General features: G+C 39.3%; 3 protein-coding genes and 1 long non-coding RNA gene across 4 annotated transcripts in view; 3 read left to right on the top strand and 1 right to left on the bottom strand.

The window, feature by feature from the left end:
* gfm2 (GTP dependent ribosome recycling factor mitochondrial 2) overlaps nt 1-1,640 on the top strand; it is a 10,623-nt gene extending 8,983 nt beyond the window's left edge. Inside the window, exons 20-23 of the mRNA XM_016289169.1 lie at nt 81-309; nt 407-483; nt 774-912; nt 1,351-1,640. Of these exons, the coding sequence (XP_016144655.1) occupies nt 81-309; nt 407-483; nt 774-912; nt 1,351-1,640 (735 nt within the window). The remainder of the gene's footprint in view (nt 1-80; nt 310-406; nt 484-773; nt 913-1,350) is intronic.
* Nucleotides 1,641-1,652: 12 nt separating this feature from the next.
* Nucleotides 1,653-6,984, bottom strand: LOC107597942 (beta-hexosaminidase subunit beta; the record flags this gene model as incomplete). The annotated part of the gene is made up of 8 exons (XM_016289159.1): nt 6,873-6,984; nt 6,565-6,570; nt 6,250-6,382; nt 5,763-5,943; nt 5,361-5,447; nt 4,824-4,896; nt 4,285-4,459; nt 1,653-1,741 (listed from the first exon to the last, which is right to left on the bottom strand). Coding segments are annotated over exons 1-8 (840 nt in total), but the record flags the coding sequence as incomplete, so codon positions are not given.
* A 2,035-nt stretch (nt 6,985-9,019) lies between these two features.
* The window catches only part of LOC107596873 (uncharacterized), a 14,557-nt gene continuing 4,064 nt past the window's right edge, over nt 9,020-19,512 (top strand). The window contains exons 1-2 of the long non-coding RNA XR_001610413.1: nt 9,020-9,032; nt 10,543-10,544. This is a non-coding gene — a long non-coding RNA (uncharacterized lncRNA). The remainder of the gene's footprint in view (nt 9,033-10,542; nt 10,545-19,512) is intronic.
* Nucleotides 10,019-19,512, top strand: part of LOC107596864 (ectoderm-neural cortex protein 1) — a 10,940-nt gene continuing 1,446 nt past the window's right edge. The window contains exons 1-3 of the mRNA XM_016287718.1: nt 10,019-10,374; nt 11,640-11,939; nt 12,282-13,806. Coding sequence (XP_016143204.1) covers nt 11,646-11,939; nt 12,282-13,763 — 1,776 coding nt within the window. The 5' untranslated portion in view covers nt 10,019-10,374; nt 11,640-11,645 and the 3' untranslated portion in view covers nt 13,764-13,806. The remainder of the gene's footprint in view (nt 10,375-11,639; nt 11,940-12,281; nt 13,807-19,512) is intronic.

Genomic DNA, 19,512 nt, shown 5'->3' with positions numbered 1-19,512 from the left:
TATCAGCGCCGTCATAAAGATGCATTTTCTTGCCAGTTTATAGGTCTGGAGTCTTCATCTGATGCATTACACATCTTTAGAAATTAATATGTTCTATCATTTTGTTTGTTTCAAATCAGACTGTGACAGGCGACACCATAGTCTCCTCCAAAGCCTCTGCTGCAGCTGCGGTGCGGCGGGCTCAGAATGAAGCAGAGAGCAAGAGTAGCTCACAAAGGGAGAGCAGCAGTCTGGCTCTTGCAGGGGTGGAGGTCCCTGAGCCTGTGTTCTTCTGCTCCATTGAACCTCCTACTCTGGCCAAACAAGCAGGTAAGAACATTGTGAACAGATCTTCAGCAGATCACTTTCCAAATAGGCTGCAGCCTATTTCAATAGGATTGAAATCTCAGTGGGATTTGTCAAACAGATCTGGAGCATGCGCTCAACTGCCTGCAAAGAGAAGACCCCAGTCTGAAAGTCAGAACAGACCTTGATTCTGGACAGGTAAATTAGTCATTTACAAAGTATTTCATTTTTGAAAGTGTTTTGTCTACTAGATGTTGCATTCTGTGTATTAGTGCTTGCATAGGCATGTACATATTTACATATTAAGTACGTATTTACTTGTTCAAACAAGCTTAGTGCTTAGAAAAAATGTCTTGCACAAATATTACATTGTGATACGTAACTGATCCTGCACCATTTGTGCTGCGGACATCAGATACCCTTGAATCTTGTGTTGAGGAGAGGAGTGCGTGTGTTCTACAATGTATTTTTCACTTATTCATGCACAGACAATACTGTGTGGCATGGGAGAGCTGCACATTGAGATCATCCATGACCGTATTAAGAGAGAGTTCAATATCGAAACTCACCTAGGACCCTTGCAGGTGGCCTACAGAGAGACCATCCTCCAATCAGCAGCTGCCACAGGTGAGGCTAGTGCAAACTCTCCCCTCGTGTTTTATATGTATGTGAAAATCATCTTACTTTGTGATGAAACATCAGAACTATTTCCCAATGTCATCTGTTTTGTTTGTCTGCTTTATTGTTTTATGGTCCAGTGCGACTTTTAGTTACAATAGACTTTGTCCATGGTATAAAAATAAAAAAGGGCATAAAACAATAAAATGAAAAAGAAACATATATGACTAATCACATGCCCTGATTTAGTGTAGGTGTAGGATGTTTAAATGTTTTTATTTTTATATAAAATTAAAATATGAAGAAATGCTAAGAAACGAACATGCCTATAGTTCTATACAGAACAAACTTTAATGGTAAAATGGTTTATACTATCAAATAATACAGTATTTATTTGGAGTAGATAAGTATTAGTAAATTTCAGTATGATTTGTATGATAATTTCAGACACATTAGATCGTACTCTTGGAGACAAGAGGCATGTTGTTACTGTGGAGCTCGCCGTCCATGCTCTGATGGAGTCTAGCACTTCCTGTGATGTGACTTTTGAGGAGGAAGTAAAAACTCAGCTTTCTGCTGGTGTCAGAGAAGCTGTGGAAAATGGAGTTGAGAGCGCATACCTCCAAGGTAACAGAAATGGATGCTTAAAAGCTTTTATGCCTGAATCATTCATCACATCTATATCTTCCTGGTACAGTATTGCAGTCTATAAATCTGGAGATGGTACAGTTGAGTAATATATCATACCAGAGTCGAGGAGTGAGGTTGGTAGCATCCACATACTCTCCCCAAAGACAAGCCTCTCCACCAATCACCAGCTTCTTCTGTGCATCTGTGCCTGTGGTAAATTATCAATCACAAGTTATAAACAACAGCAAAAAAAAAAACAATACAACATTGTACAAAAAGCTGTCCCTCAAAGTAAAGAGTTGATCCTGTTTGAGTCTGATCTGTGTGCCAAACACTCCTATATCAAACATCTAAATACCTGCAGACAAAGCAAACCATTTAAACTGGGTCGTGACTGAATAGACTCATAACTGTAAATCTGTCCAAAGTGCCATGGTCACATGACAAGCATGTTTGTTTGCATATCCAAATGAAAATGTGTTCCTAACAATGCCATTGCTATGACAGAGCTTTGGACTGGAAAAAAAAAACTGATCCTCATTGATTTAAGGATATGAGAATATCTGGCGTAAATGACTGCTTCAAAGGCAACATGTTTAAATGACAAAGGTGGCATGTGATTGTACAGTGTAGCTGACCTTCAAAACCTAAAACCATTTGTACCAACCTTGGTTTACAGTAAACAAGACAATTAACCAGATTCATCCAATAACAGACTTCTCAACTCTTGTGTTCAAGAGAGGTCAACTCCAACATAGGTCAGAAAATCATGTATTGTATAATCAGTGCTGTTTAAAGTTACTTAACAGTCAGTTTTTTACTGTACACCTTGAGATGTTGTACAAATTTAGGAGAAGCACAAGTCAACCAGAAACAGAGGCCCACAGACTTTCTCTGCGAATGACACACACACCAGTGAAATTTTGGGGGTCGGCTTTGTAAATGTTCACCCAGTCTTGGCCGTAGCTGATGCGGTTGAGGTACCAGGGTGTGGAGAGCAGAGCATTGAAACCAGCCGCTGTTACCTTCGCCATCTCATCCTGGTACTGCGGCCTTTCTTTCCACACATGGATCTGTGTGTCGGCTTTCAGCTACATGTGTACACATACAGACGCATGTATAACACAAACGAACACGTCAACGTGGATAAATCCCTCTGGACTCCATTTAAGGTCTCTGTGAGGCTTTTCATGCTTAATTCACATTTACTTTGTCAAAGATACCAAGATTGCACATTTATGCATCTAGTCGCTAGTAGTCATGAAAGAACTGAACATGGTTAATTTTAAAGTGACAAAAAATATGGATGTACAATATTTGGCATAAAATCAGCTGTAAAAAAAAATTGGCTATCAATATTGGCCCATCCAAATATAATGCAATCGATATTCATAATAAGTTACGTTATAAATAATAGGTAAAAAATTTCAACACTACATCAAAAATTGTAATATGTTAGATCTTGAATGTAGTCCAGAGAAATATATCCATCCAGTGTCATATTTTCCTGGAAGGTCAGATGCTTAGTGACAAAAAAAAAATTGGCTATCAATATTGGCCCATCCAAATATAATGCAATCGATATTCATAATAAGTTACGTTATAAATAATAGGTAAAAAATTTCAACACTACATCAAAAATTGTAATATGTTAGATCTTGAATGTAGTCCAGAGAAATATATCCATCCAGTGTCATATTTTCCTGGAAGGTCAGATGCTTAGTGACTCAGTCAACATGTCTTTCTCATTAGATCATTAGTTAATGGCCTTTAAACTTGACAACAGTTAACTATTATTCTAGACAGTAACATCTACGAAGAACGAGGTAGAAATTTTTACTTTTTAGTAGTCGTATTAATTTAACAAGACTGAAGCAAGATGGAGGAGGAATTATGGCAAACGCATACTCTACCGTTCAGAAGTTTGGGGTCACTAAGATTTTTTTAAGGTCAAAAGTGACCGTAAAGATATTTATGTTGCCAAAAAAAAAGTAAATGCTATGTATTTTTGATCAAATAAACAGCCTTGGAGAGACTTATTGCAAGATCATTTTTTAAAACTCTTACCAGATCCAAACTTTTGAACGGTAGTGTATTTAGAGTGATACATGATGGAATGCGAGCTTTCCATAGCATTCAGGAACATGTGGTTTCAGCGTCTAAAACAACTGACCTCGAGATGTGGCAGGAGCTCAGAGTTGATCAGGAGTGCTCAAACACTCTGACATTACGTGGACATGACAACGTGCAAGTGACGAGCAAAACCAAGAGCCTGAGCCAGACTGACCGGATCACAACTATACACTACAATAATGCAGAAATTACAGGAAATTCTATATAATTAATATATGGTCGATGACGAGCGTATTTGTCCTCAATTAAAATGCAAGTGTTTCTCAGTGAACCAGCTCTACGCAGACCAAAGCCTCAACCCCCAAGCTTGTTTGTGATTCAACACCATGTCAACTTGTCCATGGCTATTTTCAGGGCAAGAAACAGGTTAAAATGTAATTAAAGGTATAGTGATTGAAAAGGTTACTAATAACAATATTTAATTAAAACTGAATCTGAACTGACTTTCTCAACCCTAAGTTGCCAACATGGCATGTCAAAACCATCACACATAATGTAATGGTCAATACATGAGTAAACACTCAATAACTAGAGTTTCTACGTTTGAAACCACTAGATTAGTAAACTAGTGGTGCTCAAATAAACAGTTAAATAAAAAGTTGGACTGCAGAAACTGACCAGGGAAATTGAGTGGCTCAACTTTGTAGTAGCGTTGCCAGTCCTGTCCATAGCTAATGTAGTCCAGGTACCAAGGGGCAGAAAGAATGGTTGTAAATCCTGCCCTAGTCACATTCTGTAGCTCCTCCTCCATCTTGTTCCCCATCCACACCTCCACCACAGTGTCATCCTTCAGCTGGAACATGCATAAAGCACATTATGTGCCCTAATCAATGTTTGTTTGTTTTTGGGGCTGTTATATTGTTACGGGCAGTCATACATCTACATGCAAGCACAGTTAAAAACAGCAATTTAGTGGCATGTTAGCAGTGGCTTGTGAAAAGGCGAGCATGCAAGTCAAGCTATTTGTGATTAAGAAGGTTAAAGAAAAGTAGATTAGGCTTTGATTTGAAGTCACAAAGCATTTTGGACCTGCAAGAATGTGTCTTAATTTGTTTATAAAATGTGGTTAAAGTAACGAAGACTGTGATATAACATTTATGGATTTACATTACTTCCCAACAGGACGAGCCCTTCAGCACAGAAGAGATGAGCCTTACCTTCACCCCATTATCAAACACTTCCTGCCACACCATGTAACCTTTCTTGGTAGCAGCCACAATATCAAGTAATCTGTTTTCCAAATATGAATAATACATAATGTTAGAATGTGTTTTGATTCATATTTTCATTTACATTCTTCTGAGAAATAAAAAAACGTCATAATAATCTGTAATTTAGACTACAAGACCACAATAAATGTATTACATTTACATTTAGCAGACGCTTTTATCCCGCCTGGACAGAACAAGAGCTTGAACAAGGAGTTGTGTTGCATGCTCTGATGTTGTATAAAGCAAATCTGCAGGACCGGGCAGTTTTAGCAATGTGGTCTGAGAAATTCATCAATCATAACTCCAAGGTTTCTAGCTGTTTTTGAAGGAGTTATGGTTGATGAGCCTAACTGGATGGTGAAATTTTGATAAAGTGATGGGTTTGTTGAAACCACAAGCAGTTCTGTCTTAGCCAGGTTGAGTTGAAGGTGATGGTCCGTCATCCAACAGGAACTGTATTCCTGACTATAGTGAAGCTCTTACCTTTGAATGTAGAAAGACTCCAGTTTGCTGTAGTCTGTGCCAAAGCCCTGCTGCACCATAAACTTCTGAATATCAGGATTAGACTTCCTACAGAAACAATAAATGGAATGCAAGCATGGCCTTTAACAGTAACATGTCTATGAACACAAAGTAAAGCAAATAGAAAAAGAGAAACAATACATGCCCTTACATATTAGGCTATGTCATTTTCGGTTAGAAACAAACTGTTTCTGTATAACACTCAAGGTACTGTGTGACAGTTACGGTTATTATTTCTTTTAATCAAAGAATTTAATAAAAGAAAATAATTTTATATAAGGTAAGATTATTGGTATTACATTATTCAGATAAACAATGTAGTTTAATAATTGACGATTGAGTAGGAAGCTCCTTTTTTCTTACCAGCAACTGAAGTCAACCTCGTCTCCCCCCAGGTGAATGTAGGCATCAGGGAAGACAGTGCTAATCTCTTTAAAAAACTGTGTCATGAAGTCATAAGAGGAGTTTAAGATGGGGTTCACTGGCCCAAATGTTCCTGAAGGACTAGAGCCACTGTAACAAGGTGTTAGCAGATCCTTTATGCCTAAGGGAAAGAGCGACAGAGAGAGAAAACGTGTTGTCATATTAATCAGTAAGTGCAGTTTAAATGTGAACTACTGAAATCAACACAACATGACTTAAGGCTGGAATACACTATATGACTTTTGGATTGTCATGCATCTCCTAGCAATAAGGCATGTTTCTTTGTGAGTTAGCACTGTGTTTGTTTCGACTTAAAAGTCATTTCTTTCTGTTCACATTTCAATAGTTCTGCAGTGTTATTCCAGCCCTAAACATGATTAAGCAAAACAATCTGTGAAAAGCTCATGTATCAAGTCCACCAACTTACCATGGCCCCATGACTGTGTGTGTCCTGGGGTGTCAAACTCAGGGATGACTCGGATCCCCCTCATGCGGGCAAACTCGATGACCATCTTCACGTCAGACGGAGTGTACACATGTGTGAATGGGTGATAGGCTCCCTGTTAATCACAAAAAAATAGGGAAAACATAATCAATACACAAAGATTAACACTTTCCCAGTTAGATTTCAGCAGTGGCAGTTGAGTTCTACAACCTAAATCTTTTGATTAGAGGTGAAATTTCTACACTAAAGGAAATGACACTGGAACTCATCATTTTGAGGTAAATCTTTATCCCTTACCTTTCGCTTCCAATGCAGCAAATACAAAAAAGTATACGAGAACAGGGAACTATTTTTAAAAGCTTGGCATAAAATCTGGAATTTGTTGCAGTGTAACAACACAACAGCTTGATACGCATAGTTGTGGTCTCCTATTTACATGATGTTGGCCATCGCCCTTTAGCGATAATATAATTCTAGCATGGTAATCCACTAACAACCTGTTTGAAATCTACAATATTTCTCATGTTCTGAATAGAGATGTATTTAATCAGTGTGAGGCAGTCAAGTTTGAATCTAAAACAAAGTCAAGTACATCATATACTCACCTTCTGACTTAAGTCAGGGAAGGTACGGCTCATATAAGGAAACGACTGATCGTCCACAATGTGCCAGTGAAATACATTAAACTTGTTCATCGCCATAGCTTCCTGTGAAAATTAGACATTTTATTACTTAACGCTGTGGGATGAGAAGCATTTCAAAATGCATCAAATGGGGGAAAAAACTAACCTTGGAGGGTCCTTGCACATATTTCCACTAATATGAACATGTGACTTGCAGTTAATTCTAGGTCAAAACTTTATATCACTACTGTTCGCTAACCGCAATTTTTTCCAGACAAACCTTGTGATAAGCGTCATCTTGTCTTGTGATTACTGTCATGTATGAACATAAAAAACTTGACTTTGAGCTTTTTAGCTGACACAAGTCTAATGAGGAAACTGAGCATTAATGAAAAACTTTGTAGGTCTGTCGCAATAATCAATATATATCGACTTATCGCGCAATATATCTACATGACCTCAATAATTTTTGGTGACGCAATATATCACCCATTATATTTACTTAAAAATTAATGTCACCATGTTTTGTACATTCCACTTGCGCCTGTGTCTTTGCAGCTTCTCGTACATAATGTGGGGTAGTCATGAGGTGCTAGTTCAAATTTAAATAATGCTTCTACAAAAAAATTTTCATCTGCAGATTTGATCTTGTTTAGGGATCTGTGCCTTTGTGCATACGGACATCTGACTGCTGAGTAGTGATTGTGTTTCTCAGCAATAGTGTGCACCCTTAATTTACAGAGAAAAGAAGGTCAGGGAAAAATATGTAGATGGAAAAATCTCCATACAAGTTCTTTGTGCATTTTTCTTTTTTTCTACTTGTTACTTTGCACTTTTTGTTAGAAAATTTGTATTTACTATTTATTCAGGTTTTTTAAGGTATCTCATATTTTGATACTTAATTTCCATGATCTAAATATTCTTAAAAATTAAAAGTTTGTTGTCATTTGGAAGTGTGTAGGCCTTCTTGCAATACTATGCTGTTACATTATGATTATATATTCAGTGGTCTTTAATATGACAATAATATCGCTTAGTAGGTGTACCATAGTGCATGTGCATTTAGACAAGCCAAAATCACGGTTTGGAAAATGGATTCATGGTGTACTCGCTTATTACATAAATTTTGTTCATTTTGAACACAAAAAAAAGTTACGGACTGCAGCTTTAAGATAAAACATGTTATATGGACATGATAAATACTGCCATCTCTTCTCTTAGGGCAGGATTACACAAACCCTGGCTTTGAAACAACACTAAACATTCTTAAGTAAGGACAATGCCACTGATAGGAATGGAAATTAGATTCTATGTAATACATTAAAAACAGTAATACTGTGAAATATTGTTGTCATTTAAAATAACTATTTTCTATTTTAGTATATTTTCAAATGTATTTTCCTGTGATGGCAAAGCTGAATTTTCAGCAGGCATTACTCCAGTCTTGTCCAGTGCCACATGATCCTTTAGAAATCATTCTAATATGAAAAAGCAGCGCTGTTTTATCATACTAGATACATTTGAAAGTTCTGTTATAATGCTACTCTATGCGGTCGTCACCAGTCTATTAAAACGCACAACGTATTAAAGCGTCTTTGGTTTTTCCATGTTTTCTACAAAACAAAAAATCAAGGGGTTATGACGTCATTGGCAGGCGACACTATGGACACGGTCCGTGTCATTAGTTAAAATTGCTTATTTCTCTGTATTTAAACATTCTTCTAAACATTTGGGATAATGTAAGTACATTAGTCAGCAAAATATATAACACTGTTCTAGTGGTTTTTGGATATTTTAATAAAAATATATTGTGCCTTTAAAATGTTTTGCTTGGTCTTGGTCGGCGAAGAAAGAAGGGCACATTGCAACACCAAGGTGAGGAAAATATCTGAATTTTAATATTTAAGTGAGCTGTTGATGTTCCTTTTTAAGAATTATGAGAAAAGTAACACTTACACTGTCAATTTCATCAAACCTACCCAGAGCTGGGCTGCCCAAAAGCATTGTAAGCATAAGTAGATCATATAGAACTTTGCTGCCAATGGTTTCTACAGCTAAATATGATTTTGAGAAACTCAGCCCAGTTACAGAGCTACTAACGTGTGTGTGTGTGTGTGTGTGTGTGTGTGTGTATACACTGGTGTTCACTACATTATGGGGACCCACAAGTATAGTAATGAAGAAACAAGCTTATAAATAATACAGAATGAAGTGTTTTCAAACATAAAAATACAGAACGTTTTGTGTGAGAGGTAGGTTTAGGGTAAGGGGATAGAAAATACAGTATACAGTATAAAAACCATTTATCGGCCAACATATCGGTTATCGGCTTTCAAAAATAAAGAATAATCGGTTATCGGTATCGGCCAAAATGTTCATATCGGTGCATCCCTAGTTTACATTTGCAAACATTAATTTTGCCATTAACTGAAATAATCCAATGAGATTTTTGTATGCAGACGGAGCCCGACAACAGAGGTATGGGCCACATATATTTTATAGCTCCACAGATTTAGAAAAGAAACATACCAGGCCACAGGAGCCACATACTTAAGTCTACCACATTACTACCCAAGAACAATCGTGACATTTTTCATTCGAAAGTTAGAAATTGAAATCACCTACATACGTCAAGGGCATTTACAGGTATGATGCAGACAACGCAAATTCGCCTTTTGTTCCGCAGGGGGCGCTATTGTTCCGTGAATTTAAATTCAAAACTAGCTCTGAACCTTCTCACCAGTGTGTGCATGGTAGTGCATCTCACAGACTGAGGAATAAAGTTTAGGCTGGATGCACAATTTATAGAATATATGATTTAAATGACTATCACTTGAAAAACAGCCTTGCCATTAGAGTTGCTGTTCAAGTAGGATGACTCTTAAGCAGCACTTCCTAAAGGGTCAGTTATATGCGAAGTTTACAGTAATGTATACAGAGACTTTGAATACATTAATACACACAAACCCCTTGGTGATATGCAGCCTAGTAAAATTCCTTTATTATTATATTAATGAGCCCGACCTCCACAATCTCCTTATCTCTGCACGCCAGTTCATCGGTCTATCTCCTCCCACATCCTACTAAAGAGCTGCAGCGCTCCGCCTCTCTTTCTTCGTCCTCTAAAAGCTGTTCACACCCGTCAGCTGTTCACTATCGAGACCTGCACACACACGCGGTGGCGGAGCTGCTGTGTGATGATACGAGCGAATGTAGTTGTGCACCGTAGTCACAAAGATAGAGGAACTCGAGCAGTTTTCTGTGTAACTCAGCAACAATAGACCAAACTGCATTTCTAGGCTGGTTGCTTACGTTAAAAGCAAGTGGATTCAATTACTCTTCATTTGTTTATTTTGTGGTTTATCCACGCGACTTCGGACGCTTTGCCAGAGCGCCGCCAGTATTGAGACTCTGCACGCGTCTCGTTGTGGCATGTTTGTGGGCCAAAGCAGACGGAACTGAAGTCCTCATTGCTCCTGAACAGGTAATATATATCTTTAGTTACACTAGGTTGTTTCTAGGACATATTTCATAGGACATTTCGCTATTAAAGCATGTGAAAATATTTGAAATATTAAGAAAATATGTACATTTAAAGCATTAAATAATTATTCTAGTTGTCATTTATTTTAAAATTATATTATCAAAATAGTGGTGTGTGCAAGTGATGTCGGTGCACCTGTGACATTGTCATGAGAATGTTGATCTGTCATTCAAAATGTGTTTTCTGTAACAAGAAATAAATGGTGTTTTAAAAGCACTTTTTAATAGAGCCTACTTATAAGATATATGTCATTACACTCTTTATTGTAAACTATTAACTGACTGTTTATGATTTATCATAAACATATCATTCACATCACATTGCTATTCTCCAGTGCTGCTGCAAAATAATTAATAGCCAATGTCAGCACAGGGTTTCTGGCTCTTGTACTTCACAGCTGTGTCCAATATAAATGGATTATTGGACTGTATCAGGTGCGATACATCAACATTGCTTGTGTGTCCTTAATGTATTTAGCCAAGTTCGGAACTACATTTTGCCTCTGCACAACATTAGTGGAAACACAATTAAATTCTCCCCGGAGGGATGTTGACAGCCGGCAGGGACTGGGGGCGTGTATCGGTTACATGGAAATTCAGGCTGATTGGATTTGAATGTGCACCATATAGGCGACCATATGGCAGCCGGTGACATTGACACACTTAGTGTTGACTCTGTGCCTGGTTCTCTACTCACTGTTTTCCACAGTGAATTTTCAGGCAGGGGTGTTTACTTCTGAAGGTTTTTTCCCCTTTCAGTTTCCCCCTTCTTATCCATCTGCCTTTGAACGCCTGGTAATGATTAGACTCCCTTGCATTTGTTCACATTCCAGTCGGCTAGACATCAGAGAGGCTTCCAGTGGGTTTTTATGTTGTGTTTGCAGAATTACATCATCTTCTCTGCCTTCATGTTGAGGTTTGGCATGCTCTTTGTGTATTGTGCTGATACCAATCATATCACTGTTCAAAACAATGTCAGTCAACTCCTAGAACGGACAACATAGGCTATTCAAGCCACAGCAACATGCCAGTTGTCACTAGGGTACACAGGCTATTAAAATATTTTGTCTTTCTAAAAAAAAATTTTTAATTGTCTAAAAAGGTTAGCACACATTCCCTGTAGAAAAAGTTATTTGTGATCAGTTTTTATTCTTGCATCTTTTGTAAACCGAACAACTTCTCTTCTTTTTTTTTTTTTTTTTTCAGGATTCAATGAAAATGTCGGTCTGCGTCCACGAGAACCGCAAGTCTCGTGCCAGCACGGCCTCTATGAACATCTACCTGTTCCACAAGTCCTCGTATGCCGACAGCGTGCTAATGCACCTGAATGCTCTTCGGCAGCAGAGACTCTTCACCGATGTTCTGCTCCATGCAGGAAACCGCTCTTTCCCGTGCCATAGGGCTGTGCTGGCCGCCTGCAGCCGCTACTTTGAAGCCATGTTCAGCGGAGGGCTGAGAGAGAGTCAGGACAGTGAAGTGGACTTCAGAGAATCTATTCATCCAGAGGTACTATGGAAGTGCTTGAATTTGTAGAGTAGTCAAAGAGTGTCCATTGTAGGACAAAACAAAAACTTCAAAATACCTTCTTTTGTGTTAAATAATGGTTTGAAATGACATGAGGGTGAGTAGATGATGACAGAAATCAATTTTGTCATTGTAAGCTACTCTGATTTAATGTACAACTTATTATAAATTGAAGAGCACTAAAAACTCGGTAGCTCTGTGTTTGAACATCAGGCTTTTGCAAATTAAGTGTAATGGTTTTCAAGTAACTTGTATTACAGTTTGACTGCAAAAAGTTTTGTCAATTTATTTAGGTTAAACTTGCATCTACTCTGCGTTGTCTAGGTATTGGAGCTCCTTCTGGACTATGCCTATTCGTCAAGAGTGATAATAAATGAGGAAAACGCGGAGTCTCTCCTTGAGGCCGGTGACATGCTGGAGTTTCAGGACATCCGTGATGCTTGTGCCGAGTTCCTGGAGAAGAACCTTCACCCATCCAACTGCCTGGGCATGCTGCTTCTCTCAGATGCTCACCAGTGCACCCAGCTCTTCCAGCTGTCCTGGAGCATGTGCCTCAGTAACTTCCCTGCTATCTGCAAGACAGAAGAGTTTCTCCAGCTGCCTAAGGACATGCTGGTCCAACTGCTGGCACACGAAGAGCTCGAAACCGAGGATGAGCGTCTGGTCTACGAGTCGGCGCTTAACTGGGTGAACTACGATCTTGAGAGGAGGCACTGTCTTCTTCCGGAGCTGCTCCGTACTGTGCGTCTGGCTCTCCTGCCTGCCATCTTCCTCATGGAGAATGTGTCTACGGAAGAGCTCATCATCGCCCAGGCTAAAAGCAAAGAGCTGGTGGACGAGGCCATCCGCTGCAAACTGCGCATCTTGCAAAACGACGGCGTCGTCAATAGTCCTTGCGCCCGGCCCCGCAAGACCAGCCATGCCCTTTTCCTGTTGGGTGGCCCCACATTCATGTGCGACAAGCTCTACCTGGTGGACCAGAAGGCCAAAGAGATCATTCCAAAGGCAGACATCCCCAGTCCACGCAAGGAGTTCAGTGCCTGTGCCATTGGATGCAAAGTGTATGTGACTGGGGGCCGGGGCTCAGAGAACGGTGTGTCTAAAGACGTTTGGGTGTATGACACATTACATGAAGAATGGTCCAAAGCAGCTCCGATGCTGATAGCTCGTTTCGGTCACGGTTCCGCTGAGTTACGCCACTGCCTGTACGTCGTTGGAGGTCACACAGCTGCCACTGGCTGTCTGCCTGCATCACCATCTGTGTCCTTGAAGCAGGTAGAGCAGTTTGACCCAGTTGCTAATAAGTGGAGCATGGTGGCACCACTGCGAGAAGGAGTTAGCAATGCTGCTGTCGTCAGCGTTAAGCTGAAGTTATTCGCCTTCGGTGGGACGAGTGTGGCCCACGACAAGCTGCCTAAAGTTCAGTGCTACGATCCCTCAGAAAATCGCTGGGCGGTCCCGGCATCCTGTCCACAGCCGTGGCGCTACACTGCAGCTGCTGTTCTCGGCAACCAGATCTTTGTAATGGGAGGCGACACCGAATTCTCTGCTTGCTCTGCTTACAAATTCAGCAGTGAGACTTATCAGTGGACTAAAGTTGGAGATGTTACGGCAAAACGAATGAGCTGCCAAGCGGTGGCCTCTGGAAACAAACTTTATGTGGTGGGTGGCTACTTCGGTACACAGCGCTGCAAAACCCTGGACTGTTATGACCCCACGCTGGATGCCTGGAACAGCATCACTACCGTACCATATTCCTTAATCCCCACTGCCTTCGTCAGCACCTGGAAACACCTCCCAGCCTGAAGCACGCCTGTTCTCCCCTGTGTGACCCTACTGTTCCTACGAGGTAGGTCATGCAGTCTAAAAAAAAGAATTACTAGGCTTAGAATGCATGTTACTTTTTTTGTCCAATTACAGAAAAGGATGAAATAAATAGTAGTACCATATCAGTAATCTAATGTTACTAGAGTATTTAATCTACAGTATTTATCTTAAAAGTTAATATTTTAAAAGTAATAATTTAAAAACAATGTACAATGTAATTTATCAAATGTCAAAATCTAGTCCGGGCATCCCATTTTCATACTGTACATAGGGTTGGGTGATGTCTACAAAATTGGCATCGGACGATGTCTACAGTGAAACATCGCGATGGACGATGACATCGGGGGGAGGGGGGAGTTAGGGGGTATGCCCGAAGCATGAATCCCTATTCAGAAAGGCACTGAAAACAAATAAGGATTGCTAACGATTGCCTGTTAAATTACAGTAGCTACATAAAATTTCACTTTCTGTTTATTTCACCACATAAACGGAGTAAGGAGAGACTGAGGACGATGGCGAATGATTTGCAAAATGTGTGGTAAGTACTGCCGCTAACAGAGTACCTGTGATCTCGAATCTCGAAAGTGAAACTAAAAAGCAATCGTGCATTCAAAAACAGTTTCAATGCCAAGCATAATAGCGGCTCCCTGATGCCCGCAATTTATATACAGTATAGTTGCCCAATGATATACAGGTAACTGCGAGACAAAATATTGAAATATATTTTCCTCCCATCTCGTATTTATTCCCTTTAGGGGTTCCGTGTGAACACGGTATTGGGATGCGGTGGGTGGGGGAATCACGATGCTGGCTCAACATCGTGAAGTCTTATCAGCCATCGGTGCTGTTTAAATTTATTTAAAATGAAATGGCCCTTCAAATAATAAATAACGATTTATTTCAAATCTATTTAGATAAAATAGTATAGAAATTTTTATATGTTCTATTTATCAGTTATCATTTATCAGACTTGACATAAAATTATTGGCTTATCATTGGCAAGAATTTCTAGATTCCTGTCTGTATATTTGGGCATTTTATGTATTACTATGATCAGTCTCCGTTTCATTTCATGGTGGACATTCATCCAGAAAATCACATTGTTTACATTCTGTCTACTAGTGGTTGTATGAGCTTATCTTTGCATGGTCAAAGTAGTTTGTAAGGACTGAAATAGGTTTTAAGACAATTTTTATTTTGAACGCGAGGGAATTTCGCAGCCCTTGTTAGTACATTTTGTGAACCTGTTTAGACAATATTTGCTAATTGTTCATTTTCCCAGAACTCTTAACTCTTAATTATAAAATATTCCAGTGTTGTGGTTGCCATACACAGTACCCTCTTTGAACGTATACTGACACGTTGAAACATTTTACATGGCTTTCTGTGTGTTCATATGCATACTGCATTTGGATATAGAGGTTATTTATCCCTCATGATCTGCCTCATGCATACATTGACAAAGAACCTTATTCAAATCAATGGCAAATTGAGTATTGACAGAACAATTATATTGTCTTAGGAAGCAGAGAGGAAAGAAACGGCAAGGCAGCATGCTATGAATATCAACCAGGTCAACACAGCTCATGTGCAAAATCAGATATCTTTTTTTTTTTCAATCTATCAGTTACCCAGTGCTTTTTTGTGTTTTTTCTCGTTCCTTGACTGGTAGTATTTTTGCTGTTTTCCTTCTTTGTTTCTGTGAGGAGATTCTTCTGTTGTATATAGGTGTACTAATCTCAGGGTTTCGCTTTAATCGATAACTTTCAAAGCTGGTGCATTAATGGATGTTTTATAATAGGTTGCTACAGATGCCACGTCTCCCGAGAGTCCATAAAAATAGTGGCTATTAAGCATTGAGCTTTGCTCAGTCTCCAGGAAAACAGGCTTCGGTCACAGCGGGACTGCATCAGAAAAGGGCATCATGCTTTCCAGTATCTACCTCTCAGCAGTGATATGCCCAGCGATGCAGTGTGTGTGAGCGCTCTGTCTGGTCTGGCTGATATGGAGACTCTGCTGTATCTGATCAGTCTCCAGACTGTGAGGGAGGAAAAAAAATTTGAAATCCTTGCTTGAGAGGATTCAAAGCCTTGGTCTTTGAGCTGGAGATTGAAGCTCCATACACCTACCAGAGAAGGATGCTAGGTTACACCTGAATTTCAGTGTGCGTGTGGGCATATGCAAATCTTCACATGTAAAATTTAGATCCAGAGTAAAACTTTGTGTTTGTGTGCCTCTGTTGAGAGGAGGCAGCTTGCGGTAGGGCTGAATGAGTTATGAGTGTGTAGTGAGGGGCGTTGCAGCGAGGGTAATTGAAGCAGAATAGAAGACTTTTATTGTTCCTGAGGGGGAAATTTGTCTATGGGTGGAGGAAGGAGGAAAGAGAGGTAGGGCAAATAAGGGAGGAGGGAGGGCTCAGAGAAAGGAAAGGTGAGTCGTTTAATTTGGATGAGCAGTGTGTTGACGACATGGAGCATGCTAGCATGAAGTCTGAGAAAAGTTCTGTACATTTGCAGTATGGTTACAGTAGGCTTTTGCATTGTTTAGCTACAGTCTTTGTCGAAGTACAGTATATATGCTACAATGTGTAATCAAATATTGATTAAATAGACATTGTGCATCACCACTGTCTTTCTGGTTAAAGGTGTTGTTGCCTTTTCAGTTGTTCAGTGAATTTTCACAAGAAAAACAGTCATTTTAATAGGAATCTACATAGTCTGTCATTTGTGTGACGGTGTAAGATTTCCCCATGTAGATTCAGCATTGGTTTAAGTTGGTCACACAGATTTGCATAGCTGACTGGCATATATCATACATTTATCTTGAAATTTTGCAAATGTGACCACACCTTAAAGAATGTACATGCTGGATAAAGCAGTGCTACAATCCAATTATATAGATAAAAAAAAATATTAATGACTAATACAGTTTAAGTCTGACTAAAGCATTTATATGATTTAACTGTTAGATGTATCTACTGTGATTGGTTAATCATTGATTAAATAAAGATGGTGAAATAAACATACTTGTTTGAAATGCATATACTGTAGATAAAACACAGTGTCTAGTAAAACAAAACCGAGTAAGGTCAGAGATCAGTGTAAAACCCACGCTGTTGCTGAGTCACTTGATGTCTAGTAGGAAATCTTTTGGATTTACTCATATTGCTTAACTTTAGAGTAAAACATGCATAAGTAAATGAGATGAGGTAATTCAGTCATAGCTGTTGTTTTCCGTAAATGGTTTCTGCATTGCCGATCACCGTGTTTTGCAGTGTGCTGAAATCCTTGACTGAGATGTGAGTTTAGGTGCAAAAATCAATCTGGATGCATTTATATTCTGTGAGTATAACAGTGGAAAATAAGAACATTTAGGCAATATTTTCATTCTTATTTAATGAGAATATCCGTTGAAAGAAATGGGGGGGCATTTATATTTGGCACTTTATTCTTTGAGAAAAAAGCACCTAACAATAGATTTATATCTGCCTGGTAGAATTAAATGAATATTTTATACATTCATTTCTCCTCTCCCTTCATGGCAGGTAATCAGTCTGACTGCAGCGAGAACAGAATAACCCATAAATACTGATAGAGTGAATCAACCTCCAGGACAGTAGACTAAATAGAACGAGCACCAACTGAACTTCCTCCTCACTGAAAAACAAAAACTGAGGCAGTCCTCCACACTCATTCCTTTCCTGAACCTTTGGCACTGGTCATTTAGCTTCGCTTTTAAAGTCTCTGTGACCATGTGTGTGTGAAATGCCACCCACCTTAACAGGGCAGTTCATTTCAAAGTGGGGGTCCTGCCTTTGTTCACTGAGCCATTCCTATGCATTTAAAAGACCATAAAGTGTTCCAAGCAAGCTTCCTCCCTATAACAATGAGGAGCCTCACTGCTGGCCAGAGGAGTGGGAGGAGAGAGAAGACAGAGATGAGGGGAGAGGGGGAGGACAGGATAAGGGAGGGTAAACAAAGATTACAGTCTTGCTCTTTCTTTCTCTCCAACTGGCTGTGTTTTCTCACACTCAAACTCCTGCTATCTTTCTCCCATGGGAATGCATCTGGTTACAGAGAATCCTCCCTTTCCTACGTACACCGACACACTGCTCTCTTTATCCCTTATCTTTTCCCTCTCTCTGTGAAACCGTTTTTTGTACAAATGTGCTGTTGAACTCATGGTTGTTCTTTGCTGAAGTTTTTCATTATACCAGAACAGACATATAATAGCAAACAACGTATGTAGTGTATGTACAGGTTTTTTTTTTTCTCATAAAAGATGGCCAACAACAGATAGCCTCAGTCTTTAGCAGTTTGGATAGAGGGTCCATGCTGTGGGATTCTTTTTGTCACATTTTTGTCATAATCCTCAAAAATGAGAACATCTGTTTAATAAAAAACAAAGTAGTGATGGATCGAAATGTCAAATAGTTGAATATTTTGAGATTCACAAATGTAATAATTTAATTTAATAAATGTGTGAAGTAAATAAATTATGTACAATATGGTTCAAAATTTTGGGTAATACTTGAAATGGTATTATTAAAAATTACTACTTTGTTTTATTATATTTTACTGGGGTGGCAAAGCTCATTTTTCAGCAGCCTTTATTCCAGCCTTTAGTGTCTCGTGATCCTTTAGAAATCATTCTAATATGCTAATTTGGTGCTCAAAAATAATTTCTTACTATATTGTCAATGTTGAAAATGGTTGTGCTGCTTAATATTTTTGTTAATAATGATCATTTTTCTCCAGGATTTTTTTTAATAAACCACAAAGAAAAGAAGGTTAAACATTTTATTTAACGGACATGGAGAGGTTTGCATCAGAAATTTGTCCATAGCTCAGTATATATAAAAAAAATAGAAATCAATGGAAAATATCCACCATGGTAAAAACGAAGCTTGTATGTTGCTGCGCATGTGCACGAGTGTGAGCTGCACATACGCGTGTGTGTGTTTATGCCAGGCTTGTGTTTTGTGGGAGTGGAGGGAGGTCATTAGCCTAAGCTGTGTTCATTCACCGTCAACTCCATGCTGCTTAGATGAAGTGCCACGGTTCACCGAACGTTTTGTTTTCAAAAGCAGCTCGGCAGAATCTACACTCAGCCGGCCCTGGGATCGATGGAGGGATGGATTTGGCTTTGCCCGCTTCCAGTCTCGTCGGGCTTCTGTTTGAGTGGGTTTTAATTGGCAAGCGATTCTTCTGTAACTGCAGGGCTCTACTGCCCTTTACTGTCATTTATATGAACTGTATGCAGAACTTAAAAGAAGAAAGTGGGAGTTGGGAAGGAAAAGAGAGAGAAAATGTCTGCTAACGACTTGATTTGGTCGCTCTGGGGGACCTCCACTTCATTTGTCACCTTTATTTCAAGCTAGAGGCCCTGAGACAGAATACGTGACTTTAGAATGGATATTGGCCTTTGCGGAAGCTTAAGGCTGTAAAACGATAGTACAGATAAAGCCAAAGAGGAAAAACATACTGTGGTGCATTTGGTACAACAATGGAGAGAAGAGGAAGCCTTTGTTGCACTACATTCAGTTGTGCTCTAGGTTCCTAAATGTGCCTTTGTTAATTGAATTAATACCATTATTGATCTGACTGAATGCAGTATTTTAAAGAGTGCAGGCCTCTGTGTGTGTGTGTGTATTGTAATGCCTTGTGTTTGCTGTTGAACAGGTGTGAGGGTCTTACCTGTTCTCTTCTTTTGTTTTTCCTTGGGGGGG

Source organism: Sinocyclocheilus grahami, unplaced genomic scaffold, assembly GCF_001515645.1.
Source record: "Sinocyclocheilus grahami isolate Dianchi unplaced genomic scaffold, SAMN03320097.WGS_v1.1 scaffold12.1, whole genome shotgun sequence".
Classification (NCBI taxonomy): Eukaryota; Metazoa; Chordata; class Actinopteri; order Cypriniformes; family Cyprinidae; genus Sinocyclocheilus; species Sinocyclocheilus grahami.
The sequence above is the reverse complement of the archived record's forward strand: the minus strand, read 5'-3'. Positions and strand labels throughout refer to the sequence as shown.